The sequence below is a fragment of the Peromyscus californicus genome, unplaced genomic scaffold (genome assembly GCF_007827085.1).
Source record: "Peromyscus californicus insignis strain IS unplaced genomic scaffold, ASM782708v3 Scaffold_9__1_contigs__length_137607984, whole genome shotgun sequence".
NCBI lineage: Eukaryota > Metazoa > Chordata > Mammalia > Rodentia > Cricetidae > Peromyscus > Peromyscus californicus.
The window spans coordinates 46766988-46789736 of record NW_026294617.1 but is presented as its reverse complement, the minus strand read 5'-3'; the positions used below and the strand labels follow the sequence as shown (position 1 = coordinate 46789736).

Here is a 22749-nt window from a genome sequence, read left to right as displayed (position 1 = left end):
AAGGAAGGAAGGAAGGAAGGAAGGAAGGACAAACCAACCAACCAGAGTTAGAAGGGGAATATATTGAGAGATATGTAGGGGAGAAATGGGAGTATATATGACATTTTATTATATATATGAAGGAAATATGACACATAAAAGATGTTTATATAGGTGTAATTGATAGCAGGACTTGAGTTTTCTTCACATGGTCTTGAAAAAAGATGTTCACCTTTGGCAGCTCCCTGCCCTGGGAGAAGATTCTAAATGCTAGTATACAGCCAGGCGTAAGTTAATATGTAAATACATGAGTAAAAATAGACAAGTAGAAGATAGATTGATTTACTTATGATAACTCTCTTGGTTCCCCCAAAATTAATTTGAGGCAACTTAGAGGAATAATGCAGCAAAGTCAAGGCTGGGACCTTTACTCAATTTGTCAGAGATAGACCGTAAGTCTTACTCATTGCTTCCTGGAAGCCAATGCCAAGAGGGCAGCTTTATCAACGAACATCAGGGAAAGCCACGTATTACTGGTACCAACATCGTAGAGAAGTGTCAACTTGTGCTCATAACGCTGTCATTGGATAATACAACAGATATCAGTGAATGTGAGTTTTGTAGAGTCTTGCAGTGACTTTCAGTGACTAATGTTGTCCAGCCAAGCATTGATGAGTAGAAGAAATGTATTCTTCTCAGAATCTAGATTTATTTTCACGTGATTAATGAATTAAATTTCTTCCGAGGCAGGGTCTCATGCATCCAAGGGTGGCTCCAAACTCCCTATACACTTAAACATGACTTTGAACCTCTGATCATCCTTCCTTTACCTCCCACATGCTTGCTACCATGCCTATTTGTATGTGACACTGGGGACTGAGACCAGGACCTCAGGAATGCTAGCCAAGCACTCTACCAGAATCCCCTAGAACTATTAGTGTTTTCTTAAAACTGGTTCTCACTTTGCATCTGTGGTTGGCATGAAGCCCTCTAAGTAGCCCAGGCTGCTTTCAGACCCATAGCAGTCCTCTGCCTCCCAACGTTTGGAATTATTGGTGTGTACCACCATCCATGGATAAATCAAGACTATTTTGAAATCTTAGAAGAGTGTGGCAGAAATCAGGTCAGCTCAGCGCACATAAGCAGCTAGCCTTTGCTTGGCTATGAGTCCCCTCACTCTGTATAAGGACTCCTTATCATCACCATTGTCTTACCCTCAACTTGTTTCATCTATTTGGTTAGTTTCATCAGTCTAGTCCCTACATGCTTTGTGACCCCTGGCATGATGTGTATAATATAATAGTCCAAGCTTTCACATTGTACACCATGAACACATGAAATCACTTTGATATTCTCTTTCCCTCTTCGTGGGTGTCTCCAGTATGAGTCTCATCAAACATCTCTTCTGTTCTCTTCCAGAATTTTGGAGGATGAAGTTCTCCCACTGTTAACTCTTTTTCTGATTTTGGCTGCAAGATCTGTGGGTAAAGGCACTGTCTTCCTGAAGGCTGCATCTCCGTACCTGCAGTGGGTTGAGAACTGTCCATGTGTGTGATGTGTGTGTATGTCTAACTGGCCTGGAAACTGAAGCCCAAGGAAGTCCCAATGAAAACCCTTTCAGTCTTGAGCTTGGGGCAAATTTGAGGTGGGAATGGCAATGGGTACTTGTCTTAGAAATCTGAAGAAGTCCTGAGGTCTGTCTTTCATTTTCTGGTGCAATGTGGAAGCCATGCTACTTGTCTACTTCGTTGGAATCAAGGCAACTCTATGCGTTTATACATGAACATCTTCCCTTGAGTTTCAAAATTCTGAGAAGGTGGTCCATTTGGACTCAGCTTGTACATCCAGAGGGTCCTGACATATGGCATCAAGGCACTGGTGGTGTTTGATAGGCGTAGCCAACACTGTTAAGACACCAACCAAGGCATCTATGATGCTGTAGCCCTGAGTCCATCACAAAAAAGCACAGTTGAGGAAATGATACATATATGCATACTAAAAAAAGGAAGTGGGCATTTTGATTTTTTTTTTTAGTGGCTAAGCAAGGAGATTCTTACTACATTATGCAAATCAGGGGACTAAGATGATTATAAAAGAAACAAGAAAAGCAAAAACAAGGCAAAGAATTTATATTCAAAAGGAAGATAGTTTGTCTAGGGTTCTTTTATGTAAGATGCAAATGAACACTAAACTTGAAGTGTGGCCAAAAGAGGCTTTAATCAACCCCTTGATGGTCTATTTCTTCATTACTGGTTTTGTCTCTTCCTTCCAAATTACAATGATTTATATTTCTCAAATGATGTTTGCTTCAGTGTTTGGGAGAAGAAGGCCCCAAGATCAGCTTTGATAGGGAGCACTCCAGATTTTTCACTACATAGTGCAGTAGATTGGACACCTCTACATGCTAGGCAAATTCCCTACACTGAGCTGTAGTCAAGCCTCAGCCAAAGAGGCTTTTGGTTGTTTATATACTGCCTGCAATATGTGCAATTATTCAGCTGCTTTTGACAAATGCCTTTTGGACCTTAGCACTCCTGGAACTGGGTGGGCACAGTTCAGTGGGTACCACTGTGCTGACTAAAGACCGTTTCCTTGGCAACTGCAGATTGGTAAAAAGTAGGCTTTTGTTCTCTGGCTCCCTCCCAGCAGATTGCATCCAGTAAGGGGTTGCTTGGCCTGAGGGTTCGATGTACCAAGGTGTGTTTAGAAGAAACTGTTATGTCATGGCCTCAGGTGAAGCTGACAAGGTCTGCAGGTGCCACTGGGTCCCCAGACCATGCACTGAGCCATGGTTCCATTCTCCCAAGTCCTTGCGTTTGGCTAGGTTCCTTCTTCTGCTCTTGGGGGAGACCTGGCAGTTGAAGCTGCTGTCTCCATGCAAATCCCACCCTCCACCTTGTGTTGTGTAACCCTGGCTGGGAACTCCAGAAAGGCCTCTGTGGCATTTCACTCCCACTCTTGGTTTAGCCAGAACTGGTTTATGACTCCGTGGGTTATGACTTGCAAACATCCCCTCTTCTAACTATTTTTCTGAGGCATTCATTACTTCCCTTAAAAAAGTTGCTTGGTAGGGACCTCACCCGTAGACGAAGATCTATGGGCAACTGGAGAATGCTGGGAGTGGAGAAATGGTTTTGTCCAGGGAAGAACCTCCCCTCTCAACTGGTTATCTAATACCATGTAGTCATCCCTGAGATCGTGTACATACAGGTGACATTATACAGACTGTATTAATGTATCTAGGAATATGTATGTATGTAGTTAGTATTATATATGTGTGTGTATATAGTGAAAAAGAGGCCAAGAATTTGAGAAAGAACAAGGATGGATAAATGGGAGGGCTTGGAGAGAAGAACGGGGATGGGAGAAATTATGTAATTCCACTTTAAAAGATGGCAATGAAAAGGTTGCTTAGCCTGACAGAGCTGCCTGATGCTCTGCTCTCCGTCTGGCCTGCATCTGAGCTAGTGACACGCTTTCAAATCATCTGTCCTATCAGTGGAGGTAAGAGTCCTTTAGCTCACTGGAAAAAGGAAACGGGTGCTTGTGACAAACAGGAAAGGCCTTTCTCCTGACAGCATCCATACTGTCTTCTCTGTAAACTGTTCGAGAGGTGAGGAATGAGCACCAGGGTCATTAAGATGCCATGTTTAATACACAGGGATGCTCAGAGACCAAAAGAGCCCACACATAAGATGAGATGGTGTGTCACCACAGGCTGCGATTTCTTCTGAGAACTGACATCGGGAAGGAAGTAACTTTATGAGGCAGAAAATTAAAGACCCCCTTCCACCCTCACTGTGCCTTCCCACAGTCAGAACACATGTGTCTATTTTCTGAAAAGCCAGAAAACAAGGTATTGATTGAATATAAAGGATCAAAGAATCTGGTAGTAAATGATCAAAACAAAAGCTTGAGTCGGGACTGTGACACCAGAATCACTTTCCCCATAACCATCCCTCTTCTATTTTGGGCTCTTATGCCTGGTGCAGGGGAATGGACTCAGTAACTTTTAAACCAAGCACTGTGCTATGACTGGAGGCCAGCAGGAATCCAGAAAGAGAAATGTACCAAGAGAAGTGTGCTCTGTAAGAGAACTTACTGCACCCGACCATTCTTGGCAATTCTTTGTGAACCAAAGCTCCAGACTGGAAAAGCCCTTTGGCTCCGTATTTCCACTTTGTACAGTCAGGTGATTAATCCATAGATTACTGGTATTGGTTTATACTGACAACCGACTACAAGCTTCAATTAGAATATCCTGAAAAACTCATCACCCCAACCTGTATCAGAATGAACATGTCATATCGTATTTAGACAAAGTAAGTGTGCATCAGTACAAATGGCATTTCGTGCTTCTCAGAACTTAGCTGGGGTTGAAATAATCGGTGTGGTCATGAGGATTAGAGGAATCCAGGCTTTTCCAGATGGCTATCAGAGATTTCCTATAGCCACAACATCATTATACAATCTATATTCTCATTTCTGGAAAGGATTGTTTGTTCATAAATCTTACCTTGATCTTCTTTTGATTTTTGCCCCAGAGACAGAAGATAGAATGGGAAATGGGATTTAAACTAAGCTGAGAAGGTCAGTGGGCAGAAAAAGTGACTCACTCATTTTCCAGAGAAATGAAACAGTGTGGTATATTGGTTAACAGTTTGTTCTCAGAGACCAGAACTGGTTTTCTAACTCTTTCTTAAATCTGGTTGTCCTTACTGAGGGCCTGCATTTGCAAGTGTAATGCTGATTTTAAGAAAGAGATTCAACTAAGTGTATGTTAGTTCAAATGCCATTGTTCATTTCTCACTCCTGTGACATCCAAAGGTGAATCCCACTAGAACAGCAGGCAGCTGCCCCCATACAGCGGCTCAGGGACCCACACCCCTTCCATCTTGTGCCTCTGACATCTCCTAGGGTATTGAGATTGCAGCTGGTGTGATGAGCACGATACTGGGTAGATCCTCTTCAATGCCTAAGCTGAAGCTAAGACACATCACAGTCACTCGCTCACATTTTACAGGGAAAAATCAATTAACCATGGAGTCACCTTAGATAGGGGTCTGGGAACGTCTCTGTCTGAGGAGCCATGTCCTAGGGGCAATTCTGCAACTATGGACATAGGGAGGCATGGATTTTAGTAGATGGATAGCCGTTATCTGTGATAGGCATATTTATCAGAGATGACAGATTCAGTAGAAGAAACCAACAGATATTGGTTTAAGGCCAAGTACTTAAGGGAGAAAAATGAACCAATCACTGAGATTAAACCTGACAACAGTGAGAATAACCCAAGTGAAAGCCAGTCTACAGGGCCCATCCCTCAGCCAAGAGGCACTGCCCATGAGGAAGAGGGGAGAGCGGTCAGTCAATCCAAGCGTCTTCAAGTGAGAGTCATCAGCGGCTCGGTTCTTTGCCGAGGGCTGCTGTTACTCAAGTGGTGGAGGATTGCCTCTGCTCTTCAACAAGAAACAGAAATGTCTGACAGAGAATTCTTGGAGGCTATGTAGGCACGTGTGAAAATGAGAGTTTTCAACAAGAAAGTGTCATTCAAGCTCAGTGTTTAATGACAAAAATGAGTTACGTATTTGTCAGACGTAGGTCTAACTTTGTCATGAAGAATCAGGCTTCTCTGCAGCGGCTTTCCCTGTGGTAGTTCCCTGTACTCTGAGATATAACCCGACACTAAGTGACAGAGAAAGAAGAGCCATGGGGTGAGCGCAGAATAAAAGGCAAAAGAGGATGCTAAGCACAAGCAAAAATAGGATGGAGGGGCAAAACTTTGGGGCGCTCTCCAAAGGAAAGGGACTGGCTGGATAAAGAGCGCGCCAGCAGGGCAGGAATGGCATGCTGTTACAGACAGTAGCTTGGATCTGCGGTTCAACGGCTTAGACACACAGTTCAAAGGAGTGGCTTGAATGTTTGCAGAAACAGATGGAAATGGAAGTTATTATGTTGAGCAAAACAAGGCAGACTCAAAAAGACAAACGCTACATTCTCGTATTTAACACGTGTGCACTTCCATGGACAGCGCAAGTTGCGAAGGGCCGTTTTATGGCGTCCCACTTTGTACGGCCAAATGGGAATACAAAGGCTACCCACGTGCATCTGTTTATGTAGATACAGGGAAAGGGGTATGAAGTACACCCCATGGCCTAGCACCTATATTTAGAGGGAGGGAGACTGTCTGAACATGGACATGAATGGATTAATGTTTTCCTTAAGCATCTCCACTTCGTACATTCAATGGTTCTCACCGTTCTTATTGTGAGTGCCGAGTGCTTTTATGAACGTGGTTGTTTCATCCAGTCTTTGCAGTGATTCTACACAGTATTAACAGAGTAGCTCTCTTGAGATCATACACCTAGGAAGCTGGTAGAGCATTTCTTAGCCAGACCTGGCCTCAGGGCCTGAGTACTCTTTGAGTACACCCCACTCTCTTCAAACGTGAAAGAGAGGCAGAGTCCTATTTTTGACTCAGTCAAAAAAGGATTTATTCAGATGTGTCTGTGTAGCTATGGAGAGTGCATTGCTTAAGACGAAAGACGCGTCTAACGTCTATTGGCGTTGGTTAATTCTGACAAGACTTAAAAATGAGTAGTTTTTCTTGACAAATGAGCTTCGGTGTCAGCTCCAGCTGCGGGTGTCAGAGCAGGAGGCATGGACGGCCAAACTACTCTCTCTTGCTTGAGCAGAGGCATTTTGCATACTTTTTCTAAGTTTGTGCTCTCCCAAAGGCTCAAAATAATAGGAATATAACACACTTAAACTGAAAAAAAAAAAATCACCTGACACGCAAAAACGTGGTTTAACAAAAAGCAAACAAAGAAAAACTCCGTGACGGGGTTCTCAATATTAGCACTTGGGGACCTTCAGCAGGTACCAAGGGACTGACAGTGCCTTTGCCCACTGACGACCTAAGTTCAATCCCTGGAACCCACATGGTGGAAAGGGGAGAATCAACTCCTGAAAGTTGTCCCAATTTCCATACGTGCACCGTGGCGCCTGCAGACTCACCCCCAAGCAGTCAGTGTTCCAGTATTAGAGACGCCGAGGCCACAGTAAGACCCTGGCACCGGCGGTTTCTGAAGCTTCCACATGATTCCGCTGCGTAGCTGCAGAGGAGAACCAGAGGCCTGCCCAGTGGCAGCAGCAAAGGACCAGCAGGTCACTGACTGTTGCTGTGGGACTTACTCTGGCAGAGAGAATTCAGTGGGGTTCAAGAGTCAGCAGCAATCAGGCCTGGCCAGTAACCAACTCACAAAACCGAACCACATCCAGGGTTGCGTTCTTTTTCTATTCTGAATGGAAATGCTGACTAAGACCATAAAAAGTGATGAGTGGTACAACTTAAGATGACCCTTTTTGCTAAACGTGAACCGTGGTAACTCCTTCAGTGACTTACAATGCTTGAGGACTTCTGAGGAAGGGGGATGGAGGAGAGCGGTTTCTGAAGTCCTGTCGATATCATGGACTTCACAGAGAAACCAGGTGATGACCTAGGGGTGAAGCTGGTCCGATGAACTGCTCATCTCTCTCAGCTGGTGGCTTTCTAATCCGTTTGTGCACATCAACTAATTAAGGGCACGTTGTGAATCTCTCTACTTACTAGAAAACAGCCTACAATCTTCTTTAGAGCTGAAAAAATTTGAGATCAGGAAAAGTGCCTTAGAAACAAAATAAAACAGGTTGTGTTAATTCTCCTGTGGAGCCCGGACAAACGTCTAACTTTACTTCAGACAGGGCACCAACAACAGACCAACAAAATGATTCCACCCACATCTAACCTGATGAACCAGGGAGCTGAATTTGACTGAGAGGAGCATGGGCCATTTGCAGACAACTACATATTCAAGTCCTTCTAGTGCCCAGCAATTGTTACCTGCTCATATATCCCTAGGCAGAGGAGAGCCTTATGGGCTCTGTGAGCCCTCCCCACTTTCAGGAGAGAATGCCAGTGGATCCAGTCATGTGAGGGTCTCGTGCAGGTGACCACAGCCACTCTGCCAAGTCAGGCCCAGAGTGCCACCAAAAAATGCAAATGCCATTTGTCTATGTGGTAAATTGGTAAATGTTTTGATGCAATCCGAGGCCCCAACGAAATGAACAGTCATGGAAGAGTGGCGATGTTCCAGATGGACAGCTTTAGTCAATCCCAGACATGCTGGTTCTGACGTCATCGACAGCATACTCACCCCCTCCTACCTTGCTGCCTTCTTTGGAGCAATCTGGCAGTGTTCACTGACAGAAGCTTTCTGGTGGGGATTTAGTCACAAAGGGAAAAGGGCGAGGAGGCACAGGCAGTTTTTGTGAGTGAGCAAAAGGACATATCATATGAAACAAAGTTTTAATTTTTATTTTACATATTTATACATAAAACTTTCAAGGAACCGTGTGGATCCAACAGAATGTTAATAGCACGTCTAAGAATGAACCTCAGGTAGTCAACATTCACAAAATGTTGAAAACTGATGAAAATATACGTAGTATGGAGAGCTACAACTTCACTAGGAGGCGGGCATGTATTTTGACTTGTATAGCACCGTCATTTACAGTCCCTCTTCAAAACTACAGTGAAGAATGGAAGGGAGTAGTCAATGGCAAAATACTGTTCCAACTGAAAGTCTCTAAACAATAAAAATAAAGTTCAAACTACCCTCTGCTCATCCACGGTTGTTGGTGGTGTAAGTACTGTACATTTCTTGTAACAATATCTTATTAAAAGGCCTGATATTAAGTGGCACGAGTAAAAAAATGAAAATAAATTAAGAAGCGAAGGCCAGTCACGGGACAGTAAGCTCGGACGACGTTACCAATGACTAACACTGACGTCTGTTTGGGAGCCACCTTGAGCAACAGCGTTTTTCACAACCACAGAAGCAAAATAAATTCTAGCTTGTCCTCTGGTGGGTGACCCCCTTTCACTTCGCGGGCATTTTCTCTGCCATGTGCTTCTGCTGACTCTCAGCGTGTCTGCAAAAAATCAAGAACACAATTACTCAGCACTAAGAAGAAAGATCCAGACGCTTTCCAACCCACAGCTACGACACCCTGCAAACTCAGATTCTGAGTGAAACACACTCGGGCCAGGGAAGAGCGCCTCCCTCAAGCTCGATCGACTGTCCCAGTTTTTATACGAGGTGATCTTGATTCCTTGATTATGTGACTCACAGGAGTAATTTGAGGCTGACAGATATTAAGACTGTGAAGGAGAAAAGCGCTGGGTTCAGAAGACGTCAAGAGGCGAGTGTCTGGAATCCTTGCATCGGTGAATACTGAAACTGTGTTATCTACATGCCAGGCACTGCACCCGGGGCTGAGCCGGGCTGTGAGGTCTTTGGAGGGAGCATTCCAGTGAAGGCAGTCAGGAAGAGGACAAATGGCAAATGAAGAAAGAACAGAGAGGAGCCGCAGATTAAAGGTGGGACTGCAGCTCGATAGCAGAGCACTTGCCCAACGTGTAGGGTGGCCCAAAGGTTACTCCAGAAAATAAAAAGGTAAAACAAGTCAAAACCAGGTGTTGCGGTTGAGTAGCTGGGTGTTAACTGAGCAACTATTCAAACACACGTAGACTGAGGCATTAACTAAGGCTGATAGGAACCTGACGCTAGCCGTCTAATTTGCTCTTAGAGCTTACGTCAAATGAATGCATGATGAAAAGCTCCCTGTGGATGTAAAGATTTCCCACGTTAGCATAAGTTCCCCCATCCCCAGTTGATTTTAAGGCCATAGTTAGGACAATAAAACAGGGCCAGAGTGGGTGTGAAGAGAAACTTGGCCACCAGAAGATGGGTGGTGGGGACAGGAGGGGAGGAATGGCCAGCCAGGTTCTTGGCAACCCCCTGAACGGGCACCGCCCAAAGAACTGTAGGATCTGTAGGCTGCAAAAAGTTAAAAAGTTTTGAAGGATGATTTTAGGAAATGACAAATCTTGTGAGAGGCTAAGGCTGTGGTTTCTAACTGTCACCAGGGTTTGGGGACAGCATGTGTGCTGCTTGGATGTGGGGAGTCAGTGATGCCACGCCTGAAGCCCTGGTGTCATGCAGAATGCCTCCCATCCATGGTCCAGAGAAGACAAACCACGGGCAGTTTCAAAAACTGGGGAAGTGACAGCAACATCCTCTCCACATGCAGAAGGTCAGGAACCAAAGGCAATGCACATTTAGCAATCAAGGGCCCCAGGGCAATGCTGTCGTTGGCTTTCTCTCCCCTAAAAGAAGGCCATGCTGATGGCTATGAAGAGCTACGGACCCTTTTCACACAGCAGATCGTTCTCATATTGCAGTCTGTGTGCATCTCGAGAAAACTCAATTCAACAGACATTCTGGTGTTCTGTGACGGAAGATTCACTACAGCTAACTGAATTACAGTTCCTGGTTTGATGTACATCTACACACTAGTGCACACAGGTGCACACCTCAAGAGACTTTCTGCAAAGGAAAGAAAAAGAGGCAATAAACAGCTCCAGGAAAGATGACAAGCTGCGTGTTCTTTTGAGACATACGTAGGAAGGATTTCATTAAAATTTTAAGAGGGAAAGGATTTCAATAAACCCCTTCATTAATCGTTTTTACATGAAAGTCCTTTATAAGATGTGCAGCATCCAAGCCCTGCAAAAACTTTTTATAAACAACCATTACTGAGGACCGACTATGTGCATGGTAGACCCTACTACGTGCATGGTAGGCTCAGTGCTAGGCTCTGGAAACACAACAAAGAATTCCAATGGTCTCACCCCTGCTTTCAAGGGCAGAGAATTTATTGTCATCTGGGGAGAAACAGCAGACCAAATGACAGTGTGATGAAGCTTCTCACGGCCAGGACAGAGGAGGGATATAAGCTGGCCTTGGCATCCTGACAGCTGGTGCCACTCTGTGATACCCATCACAAGGCTGCTCACGTGTGGAAAACACCGCAATATGGAATGAGTGGGGGCTCGTCCCTTGGGACGGTTTTTTAGAATCAAGCACTCCAAGGTCCCAACTGTGGAGCGGTTTAGGTGGTGGTGTAGGATATCCTGGAAATCCAGCACAAGGGGAGAATAAATACCAAAAACTGAGCTCTTGGGTGTGGGGGACAGACAGAACTTCTTTAAAGAGACAGAAGTGGTTTTCAAATTTCAAATTTCAGAGTTTCAAATAGAAACTCTGAAAAAAACCCAAGAATAATTAAACCAGAATCTCGGGGAGGGTGGGGCTTCCAGCGAGAGGAGCCGAAAGTGAATGGGCTGGATTTGAACTAACATCTACAATGACGGTAAAACAGGTAGAGGAACCTGGGGACCCACACTTCCTGGAAGTGTCTCTCTGATACTACCACTGGGAATGGCTAAGCACCCTCTGGTTGTTCACTGCCCCCATGCAGTACCCCCAGCCCCAGAACAGAATGACCAGAAGGATGGCTCTCTCCCTCCATGTGGAGGGCTGGAGCACCATGTCCCTGCCTATTATAGGACTGCTCCAACTGAAAAGCTCCCTCTATCACCTCCACACTAGCTACCACTCACCTCCTGACCCCAAGGTCCCACTTGCTCTGTCTCCCAAACCACCCCATCTGTACACACAGGCTCACCAAGAAACTAATATGAAGCCTAACACCTTTAGAAATGGCGGGGCGCGGGGGCGGGTAGTCCCTCAATGTCTCCTTCAGCAAGGAACACCAGCACCACCACAGAGATGGAGGCGGTTTCTGCTACCACAGGAAAATCGGAGCTTATGGAAGACTGCTGACTTCTTTTGTGAACTACAGGACCTGGCTGCATGCTTCACGGCTGATTTCCTATCTTTTCAATTCCAGGACTCTCCATGACTCTTGAATTCTGGGTAAGGTGCTGTACAGTTGCTGACGTGCGATGCCCCAACAGATCTCCAGGTGGCAATAGTAGCATTTGCGTTATTCTCAACTTACAAGGCCTACTTTTCCCCCTTTTCAGATGAGGGATAAGATAACTTGAAGCATACAAACCAGGGGTCATGCAAGTGTGAGGACTGGAGTCTGGATTCCAGAATCCACGTATATGCTGGGTGGGCGTGGAGACCTGCCTGTAATTGTAATCTCAGAAGACAGAGGCGCGGGAGCCCCAGAGCAAGCTGGTTAGCCAGACTAGCCATGTAGGTAGAGCAGAGATCAAGCACGATTCTTGGCATCCACTTTGGGCTTTCACATGCAAGAGCTCACCGTGGGTCCTAAAACTGAGCCTCAACAGTATGCAGCTTTTGTTCATTACAAATATTGTTTCAATGACATTGCATGATTAGAAACATAGTTTATTACCTGTTCTTCGCTGAGGCAAAATCCTGTGGCAGGGCCGAGCGCGCTGGCCCTACTTGTGATTTTGAGCATCTGGGGCATATGCCTAATGCCTTATGTCACTGAGATGAGCAGAGTTCTTTCCTGGGGAACCTCTCTCTTCTCTCCAATATATTTCTGGGCTTAACAGCAACTGTTATCTCCTGGTTTAAGAATGTCATGTGGCACCTTGGAAAAGGTGTCACAGTCCACTTGAAATCATAAGCATATTTGCAGTATTTCATGTGCATATGTATATCACCTATAATATACATATATGATACATACTGTATATGTATGGTGGGCTTTCCTATGAGGGGAGCTACTAAGAAGTGGAATTCCCTGACCAGCACTTGCCTGATTCTAACCTCTAACCTGTAAAGTGCCATGTCCAGCATGACACTCAGATCTCAGAGTTTCCATGGTGAGAACAATGTGGTGCCACCAGGCTGTGGAAAGATGCCAGGATCCTTGCCTTCCAGGCATGGCAGTAATGATCAAGAGCTGGTGTCTCTTTGTGGCACCAACCATGTGGCTACTCCTGTGCTGGAAACAATAAAATGGAAGGAATGAGGGCCAACTGCCTTGGTGGGGGCAGGGGTGGGGGTGGGTGGGTGGGCAGTTTTGCAGGATGAAGTCCTTCTAGGCTAGAATTGTTGCCCTGATTTAGGGAACAGTGTAAGAGGTCCTCATGGACTGACATCATTTCTGGGCTTGGAGATGGATGACTCAGTGAGTATAATGCTTGCTTTGAAAGTGTGAGAACTGCAGTTTGGAACCTGTGAGCCTTGTTATCTTTGTCAACTTAACACAGCTTGGAGTTACCTGCGAAGAAAGCTTTGACTGAGGAACTGGCAAGATCAGATTGGCTGGTGAGCCTGTCTGTGGGAGATGTCCTCATTGTTAATTGACGCAGGAGGGCCCAGCCCACTGTGGGTGGTACCACTCCCCAGGCAAGTGGTCCCAGACTGTATGAAGAAGGTAGCTGAGCATGAATGAGCCTGAGTGAGCTGGACAGTGAAGGAGCCAGCCAACAGCCTTCCTCCAGGGTTTCTGCCTTAGAGTTTCTGCCTTTAACCATCACTTCCTTCAGGGATGGACTAGAACCTGCAGGACGAAATCAACTCTTTCCTCCTCTAAGATGCTTTGGTCTTAGTAACTACTGCAACAACAGAAACACAACTGGACTATCCCAGAAAGCTGGACACAGCAGCGTGTTCTGCAACCCCAGGACTGCTACTGTGGGGTGGGAGCTGGAGCTAGGAGAATCCCTGGAAGCCAAGAGCTCCTATCTCAAACAAGGACAGGCACTCCAGCTTGTCCTCTGACCTCCACGTGTGTGCCGAAGTGTATGCATTACCCTCACCCCCAACATACAGAGTAAAAATAATGCGTTTCCTAAAGAGGATTTGGGGCCTCTTCCTCTCTTCTAAATGGCAAACACCAACAGCTGTTTGGTGAGTTAGGTACAAAAGGAAGGGATTAAGTCCCCAAGAGCCAATTCTTGTCCTTGTCCTTCAACTTCGGTCTTCGGTCTACCCACGGCTACTTTTCTCCTTTGGAAGAGGGGAGCCAGACTGACCTGGTCAAGTCTTCTATGTCCACCAGCATGGCGTCTTGTTCTGTGTGCAGCTCATCTCGGATGAGGAGCAGCTGGACCAACTCTTCATTCAAACCTGGGTCAAAAAAAGGGAACACTAAAAACCACATCAAGACCAGAACATGCAACTATGTATGGCCCATTATGGATGTTCACAGACACAAAAGTACATATAAAGTATAATTCAACATCGTGTGTATGTGTGATTTGCATGTGTGTATTTGTATGATTTTTTCATGTATAGGTGCACAACCATACATGTGGAGGTCCAAAATTTATGTTGGGAATGATTATTAATTCCACCATGAAAATAAGGCCTTGTAATCAAACCCAGAGCTCACTCACACAGCTACTCTTGCTAGTCACACAGCTAGTCTTGCTAGCCAGCTTACTCTAGGGATCTGCTGTCAATCGGGTAGCATCGTACCCGCCCAGCATTTACACAGGATTCTGGGGATCTGAATTCCAGTGGACTCTTATATTAGCTTCTTATATGTGCAGGTCAAGCACCTGCTGGAGCAACATGACCTGTTTGTAAAATTAAAGAAACGCTGAAGAGAAGAAATAAACCACAGATGGAATATCTCCTATCTGAAATGTTCAGGACCGGAAATGTCTCTGCTTTCTAAGTTGTTTGAGTTTTGGAGTATTTACCCATGATTATATAATAGAAAAGATTTGATCAGTTAAGCAACCCTAGCCCAAGATATGAAACTCTTTGGCTATTCCACAACATTTTGGGTTTTAGATTTAGAAATACTCAACCTGTGTTTTCCATTCATTCATAATACAGTCAGAAAAGAAATTGCAAGCTGTTAGAAAAACAGCTTGTTAGTAGAACCAGGGCTTTAGGGCTGGAGTGATGGCCCAGTGATTAAGAGCACTTGTTGCTCTTGCAGAGGACCTGGGTTCGGTTCCCAATACCTACATGGCAGCTCACAACCACCTGTAACTCCAGTTCCGGAGGATCTAATGCCCTGTTCTGTTCTCTACAGGGACTGCATGTATGCAGTATGCAGACATACGTGCAGGCAAAACACCCATGCAGATAAAATAAAAACAAAATTTAAAAACAATGTGCTAAACAAATGTCTTTAAAAGAAAAATCAGGGCTTTGAGGAAGTGTGAAGAGTAGTTTTTAGACTATATTATTTTTTCACCCTTCATCTTTGGGAGCTCCCCAGTCTCTAAGGGTGACACCCAGATGCCAGAGGTGGGCACACCCAGGATGCCCAGGGCCTTCACATGACTCTAGGGAGGGGTGTCGCTCTGAGAACATTCTCCGAAATACTGAAAAGTTAGATTTCTGGTGTAACAGGATGTGTAAGATCTGAGGAAAGACGTCTGGAAAACAGAGTGCAACGAGAATATTCCTGAGCCCTTGCCCTTACAGTCAGAAACTAAAGGTATGAATATGGAAACATTTCTAGCCCCCCCCCCCGCCCCCCAAATTAGGGGGCTGGGTCAACGTGGTTCAGGGAAAAGCAAGGAGCTCGCTCTTAAGTTTTTCCCTTAGAGAAGCTAAGAGTTACAGCTATTAGGTCCACACAAGGGAAAAGACCCACTGAAAAAAGCCGTGAGCAAAGACACAAAAGGAGTGGGTGGGTTTGTTGCGATGGCCCCTTGGATGTGTTTTCAGAGATTTTGACTTCAAACGAGGCCTCCATGCCTTCAGTTCAGAAGAGTTTGCATCTTGAAAGGGGGGAAAAATCATACCCAGAGCTCTAAAAACTCCACGTGCCCCTAACAAGCAACTTTATGACTTCAAAGTCTAGAGGAAGCTGTTTCCGTGGTAAAGTCCTGGAGGTCCTCTTAACCCTGGGCTGTGTGACAGGCCAGTGATGAAACAAAATTAAAGTGAATGTATATCCTGTGAATCTAGGGCTTTAAAATTAAAACCCTAAAGCCGGGGGTGGTGGTGCACGCCTTTAATCCCAGCACTCGGGAGGCAGCGGCAGGCAGATCTCTGAGTTCGAGGCCAGCCTGGTCTACAGAGTGAGTTCCAGGACAGTCAGGGCTGTTACACAGAGAACCCTGTTTTGAAAACACCAAACACCAAGCAACAAAACAAAAATATTAAAATCCTAGATCCTTTCTCTTGATTCTGAAACAAAACTACATATGCACTGAATAGATCTCGGTTTTTATTTGGATCCAGTGGGGAAAAAAAAATCATCTTTTACAGTTGCTCCTGGGTGGCCTTCCTGACCACCAGCTAAGAGAGTGCCTGCACTTCGGAACCCTTAGTGCGTGACAGATTGGTTTTCGCACCCCAGCCCAGGCCTATGTTAAGTTTTAAACTTCCTACTACGGAAAATTTCAAACTAACATAACAGCAGAGAAACCTGTTTAATGATTCCCTACAGATTCCATCAGGCTTCAACAATGACCAGCTTGAATCATTTCTCTCCTGAGTCTCCAGGACTATTTCACGGCAATTACAGAAACATATGGTCTTGTTTCTAAACGCATAAATGTGCATCTCTAAAAGAAAGGGCTATTTAAAGTTCACAAGATTCCCATACCTTTAACAAACCTAAAAATAATAATAATAATAATAATAATAATAACAACAACAACAATGTCTATTTGAATGCATTTGTTAGGTATTTCTCTTGTCTTGGAATTCCTCTCAATCTTCTAAATCCATAGGATTATACAGTCTTATTCTGGGGGCTGGAGGGATGGTGACATCATCTGGGGGACCTCACTGCCTTGTGGGGACACCATCTTTCCCTGGGCCAACCATGGCCTGCTCTCCGTATGACAGATGACCTTCAGCGAGCACCACCCCCACCAACTCCCCACCCTCTCTGGATGCTTCTGTTTAGGCTCTTTATACTGAAGGGGAAATCTTCTACTTTGTAAATTTTTCCATATTTGTAACTATATATTCACCAACTAAAAATAAGTGTCATTTGATGTGAGTGAAGGCGATGATACCTCAAACAAATGTGTACATGAGTAAAGCAGAAGGGATAACTGTGAAAAGCTTACAGCTACAGAAGTTTATTCTACAAACAGAGGTGTGTTAAATACATGCCCCATGTTAGGAGCTAGCAAAAAGGACCCGTAACCATGGTGAACCTTGGACAATTCTGAAAGCCCCTGATGTTTTACAGTTAGAAAAGGAAAGGAACAATGAAAGAGTCCTGTGGTTGTCTAGAATCTTGCAAACACACAGACAGCCCAGGGAAGACACCCCACAGAAGAACTGCACCCACAAAGCAGCCTCTCCCCTCACCATTCTCCATCCCAGGCAGATCTCCCACTTACTTTCAATCTGGGAGTGGAGATCATTGACGATCACTTGTAGCTGCCCAATGGTCATGTCTCTCAGGTCAGTGGGCTTTAAACTTCTTTTCATCAAACATTCGCTTATGTGAGGCATGTGTGGCAGCTGCAGACACAAAGGGGCGGTGGAGGTGTGAGCAGAGCGGCCAAGACCCCAGGAAAGACCCTGTCTGCTCTCAGGAGACCACCCCCCCCATCACCCACTCCCCCAGCCTCTGGGCTTCCCAATGGTGGCCCCGCATCGCACATCCATTTCTTACTATGACGCCCTGTGCATCCCAAATGATGCGCTGTCTGCATCATAGGCTTTCTGGTTGGTCTCTGACACATGAGTTATCAGGTATGTAAGTAACAGGAAGAGCATGGATAAAATGAACAATATCAGCTGCTGTTTAATACTTTATACCCTGCCATCAGGCATTCGATATGCTCTGAATGCCTTTCTCACTGTCTTCAACAATCATACTCTCACCCAGGTGCTGCTATCCACACTGAAAGGGAGAAGACGGACACGTGAGTAGTGACCTCAGACCTGGGCAGGAGGTCAGTGGCAGAGCCTATTGTGACTGCTAAGTCCTGGGCACTAATTCATGACATCATACCATCTCCCTCGAAAGGTGGGAGTGAGAACTGATAGCAGCAGTGCACTGTGATATTAACACAGGAACACAGGAGACCTGAACCAAGGGTGGAGTTTACTTTTGTGAAATGTTGCCCGTGTGTTTTTCAGTGTGACAGTGGAAAGGAAAAAGAAACAGACTTCGTTCTTTCTCAATTGCCAGTGTTTTTGACAAACTGCCTCAGAGAAACCCAGGTTTGCATAACTCTGGGGAAGAACCCGTCTTCAGCCCCAAACGCTCGCTCGCTCGCACCCCAGCCTCCGCTGCTTACAAGGTCGGCGACGGGGGACTTTTTCCTGTTCTGTTTTTCCACCTCCACTTGCATCTTGGCCATTGGCTTGGCCATGGCAAGGGCCATTTTGGCTTCGGCTTGTAGCTTCTTTTGCCTCGTGAGGAAGTCCATGTCATCCAGGGATTCCGACTCTTCCTCAGTCGTGTCTCTATCGGAATAGGAAGAACTCTGCTTGCTCTGTGAAGGAAGAGAGAGCAGCTTCAAGTTTCACCCCAGTTGTTGAGCACTGAGGGAAGGGGGCTAGCAACTGGGTCCTCTCTCAGCACGGCTGGGGTGTGTGTTGGGGGGGGGAGTGTATGCGTGTGTGGGTGCAGGTGTGTGTGTGTGTGTGTGTGTGTGTGTGTGTGTGTGTCCTGGGAGCAATTCCACTACCTACTTGATCTCACCGCGGCTAGTCAGTCACAGGATACCTTAAAAAGGGCCTGTTTAGAATGATTCTGCTTTGTGCACAAACAGAAAGAGTGGTGGAAGTTATAATGGGGTCATGTTCAATTATGGAGCCCAGAGCCAGGGTCAGAGACGGTCTTCTGAGAGCCGGCATCTAATGACATCTGCACTGTGCTCAGAGACCAACACGAATCTGCTGATCAATGGTACAAAGCGGGGGGGGGGGGGGGGGGGGGGGGGGGGGGGGGGGGGGGGGGGGGGGGGGGGGGGGGGAACGACACATTCTAGCAGCAAGCATTCAGATTATTCGTGACTTCTGGAACACATGAGAAAGATCTGCGCTCCTAGTTCTAAGTCCAACGGGGAAGGATTCCTTCGCACATATGTGTGGAACAGAGCTTCCTCACTGAGCCCCGGTCAGCTCTGAACTCATTATGTAGCCTAGGCTGACTTTAAATTTGTGATCCTCCTGCCACAGCCCCCCCAAGCACACGTCACCATGCCCACCTTCCTTTTATAATCTCTAAAAGCGTGACTTCTCTCATAGTCGATAACTTTAACAAGCCTTATTTATCCTTATTGTGCCATGACTTTGATTTTGCAGTCAGTCACTGTCAAATTCTCGAAGCGTGCGGTCCCAAGACGCTTCCTTTCCCACCCCCGGAATGGCTGCTTCTGGGTCACCGCCGAGGGAAGAGAAGAGGGCCACGCCCGAGCCGGCGGCAGCCGTGTGGACTTACCATGGGCGACAAGGGGGTGTCCAAGCTGGTCTCAGTCTTACTGTCGTCTGCATCGCTGTCCTTGTCGCTGCTACTGTCGTTGACAAAACATATCTGGAGGTTCATCCCACTCTGCAGTCTGGGCAGAAACAAACAGGACACTCGTTCAACTTAGCTGTTTGTGTAGCTCATTAAACTGAGTTTACTAACAGAAAATAGTCATTGTTCTTCGTGTGGAGAAATAAGTGATCCAAATCATTCTACATTTCCTTGGTTGTTGAGACAGGGTTTTGCTATGCAACCCAGGCTGGCAATCCCACCTCAGCCTATTCTCTCCTGCAAACAGGAATCTTACGAGAGGACCTCCCAGGATTCCACTCTTTTTTCCACATCAGTCTGGTTTTAAAGTTATATGTTATAGCACCCCGTGAATAGCAAACACATAGTTGGCACATACACAAAGATGCTCTGTGTTTCCAATTCTGTCCATCAAGATGAAAAAGACTTCTTCATCCAATAACGTGTGCGATGTTATTTAGGATTCTGTTTAAAAGGACAACCCAGAGATGCTCACTCGAGCCAGTAGGCCAAGACTACAGCTCTCTGCAGAAAGCCTCCTTCCCCTCCAGTAAGACAGGATCACTTGAAGGAAATGTTTACTAAAGCAGTTGCCAAACACCAACAGAGAAAGCTCACTTATCTCTCTTAAAGATGAAAACATCGTGGGTTTGTCAACCCCAGGAAACGTAAGGAAATCCCAAGGTGTTCAGTCTTAGAATACGTGTGCTTCTGCACACCTCCTCCCACACCCAGCAGTTCGAGACCAGCCACCTCTCCAGAGCTCATTACATCGGGATTCTGAAGGATGCTCTTGGCAGTGGAGTCAGGAAGGGCAAACGCTGGCGATAAACGTGGCCAGACCCTGGGCTCAGCTCTAGGTCCTGACCGGCTTTTGAAAGTGAGCCACATTTGGTGGTTCTCAGTGTCTCTAATACCCCAGTCTTGTGGAGAAGCAAGTCTCCTAGAGGGGGAGGCTCCTGTGGCAGATGGGACCACTGTGAGCCAGTCTAAGCCAGCTTTGGGGCAGAGGATACCGAATTTGCTCTGGTGTCATTACTGCCACAGGGAGCTAATCTAATACCTGACATTTGTGTATGCTTTTATTTATTTTAATGATGGAGAAACTTTGCATGCATTGCTCCTATGACTGATTTAAAAATGTTTATTTGGCCGGGCGGTGGTGGCGCACGCCTTTAATCCCAGCACTCGGGAGGCAGAGCCAGGCGGATCGCTGTGAGTTCGAGGCCAGCCTGGACTACCAAGTGAGTTCCAGGAAAGGCGCAAAGCTACACAGAGAAACCCTGTCTCGAAAAACCAAAAAAAAAAAAAAAAAAAAAAAAAAAAAATGTTTATTTGATTGAAAACACAGGATCCGCCCATTTGGCCTGCCCTGCAATTAGGACAGGTATGTACTGCCACCTGTTGTTGAATTCTATAACTACACAAGCTCAAGCTTGCTTATTTTCCCTTCAAGAAAAGGTGGCCGCTCTCCAGTGTCATTAGCCTCTTTCAATCTTCCCAACACAGACAAGGAGCCCAGGCCCAGGGCTGCAGGGAACTGCGCAGGCCACAGGGTCTGAGATGACAGTGGTTTCCCGATCCTGAGTGTGTTCAGAGCTTGGCATGGGGCAGGTGCTCCGTACATCTGAACTATTTTCTTTTCTCCACTTTCTGGAAGCTGGGCAAAGGGATGGAGACCCTTGGAGCTGATACGGCCTTCTAAAGGGACCTCCCGAGTCCCTAACACTCCTCACCCATTCCCAGCCACCGCTGATGCAGTCAGCCCTTTGAGCTGTCTGTAACTAGGAAGTAGCTGCCCTCCGGTTGTGCTGGGACACGCTTCCTTCACACTTTCTCCATCAATGTTCAGGTTTCCCTCCGATCCAGACAAGTCGAATTCAATAAATTTGTGACATCTGTAGTTTGTCCAAAAAGTGGAACCAAGCAATTTCTAACAATAAAACCAAGATCTACGGTTTGGAAGGCGACAGCAAAGATGGATGGAGAAGGGCTAATCTCACCTGAACCTAGGATAACACAGCATTTCCTAGATATGCACAAGGCCTCAGGAGATCCTAGATATCTGGCTGCTGGAGATAAAGATTGTAAAAACATAAAACAACCAGCAAACAGCACCACAAAACCAAGTTAAAGATGCCCAAGGACAAATATCTTCATTCTGAAGAAAATGCGATTAAAATTCTGCAGCTCTGCCCCAAACCGGTCAACCACCCCCCAAGGAGCATCTAACCCGGGAGAGGTATGAGGAAGGACTTAGCAGTTGGGGGAAGTGGAGGAACGCCTCAAGTACAAATTCAGAAAACCCCCTTACTAGCACAGTAATCCCGTGGGAAACTGAAGGGCGCTTGGGCGGGTCGGGGTGGCTTGTAATTCCTTACAGTGGTAATCGCCAAGAATGTTACTTGAAGGAATGATGTGACATCATAGCTGATTCAGAGAGGGTTTTAGTAAAGACATCTTAAATGGGCTCCCGTTTCAAGAGGGATTTGTTTGCCTTTAGCCTTTAATCGCATTTTAGGAGGGAGACAGCTCAGGGTAAGCTCAACCACAGTCCCTAAGCAGAAGACTGGCCACTAGGTCTTCTGAAGGCCTCTGTGCCACGGAGATAATCCCCATTCCAGTCTTCCAGCCTGGCAGTGAGATATGCAGCTGTCTGAAAGGTTTACTTCTGAAGACTGCATGCACTTCCCTGGGTCTCCAGCCTCATGCTGCCTTACTTACAAGTACCGTAAAGTTCACTCTGGGTCTCTGCGTCCTTGGTCTCTCAAGCACAGTGCCAAGGGAAAACAATATTTCAAAGTATCCCATTCAGGGTCACTGGATGTTCTAAAACAGATTTATTTGTGTGTTTGTGTCTATGTGAGTGTATATACACAAGAGTGTGAGCGTCTGTGGAAGCCATAAGGGGGTGCCAGACTCCTTGAAGATGGAGCTGCAGGCATCTGAGGGCCACCAGAAATGGGTGCTGGGATCTGATCTGGTCTGAACCATTGTGCTAAGTCCTTTAATGGATGTTCTGAGTGGTACTTAGCAGAACACTGCATAGAAACTCCATTGGTAATCTGTCTTGCTGGCTGATGGCTGGGCGGGGGGAAGGGGAATCGCATGGGGAGGTTCCGCCGCCCTGTCTTCCAGCCTCTTAGAATAGGGCAGGGTTGACTTCACGTGCAGTTGTGAGGAAAGGAAAAGGAATTGGCACACAGATCAGTGGTAGAACACTTGCTTAGGACGTGCAGGGCCCTATGTCTGATTGCTCGTGCTGGGGAGGGGGGACAGTGACTTGTAATTTTATTTCATTAAAAATACAGATACAAGACTAGGGTTCTCCAGAGAGAAACAACTTCATGGTTCTAAGCTTTGCTGGTGACTTCCAGAAGGGCAGAAAAGATTGTAAAGCAGGTCTTGTCCTTGGTGTTAGGCTGGGGTGATTAAGGGCTGGTGTGAGCTCTGAAGCCCAGAGTTTCTCCTTGTTTTCTGGTTCCAGAAATG

At 46.0% G+C, this 22749-nt stretch overlaps 1 protein-coding gene across 6 annotated transcripts in view; it reads right to left on the bottom strand.

Moving 5' to 3' along the window:
• Positions 1-8314: 8314 nt before the first annotated feature.
• Schip1 (schwannomin interacting protein 1) overlaps positions 8315-22749 on the bottom strand; it is a 760409-nt gene continuing 745974 nt past the window's right edge. For all 6 annotated transcript variants that reach the window (XM_052730308.1, XM_052730309.1, XM_052730310.1 and 3 more), the window contains 5 exons: positions 19201-19318; positions 18053-18250; positions 17144-17267; positions 13850-13943; positions 8315-8952 (listed from right to left, as the gene is read on the bottom strand). In XM_052730308.1, coding sequence (XP_052586268.1) covers positions 8901-8952; positions 13850-13943; positions 17144-17267; positions 18053-18250; positions 19201-19318 — 586 coding nt within the window. In that variant the 3' untranslated portion in view covers positions 8315-8900. The remainder of the gene's footprint in view (positions 8953-13849; positions 13944-17143; positions 17268-18052; positions 18251-19200; positions 19319-22749) is intronic.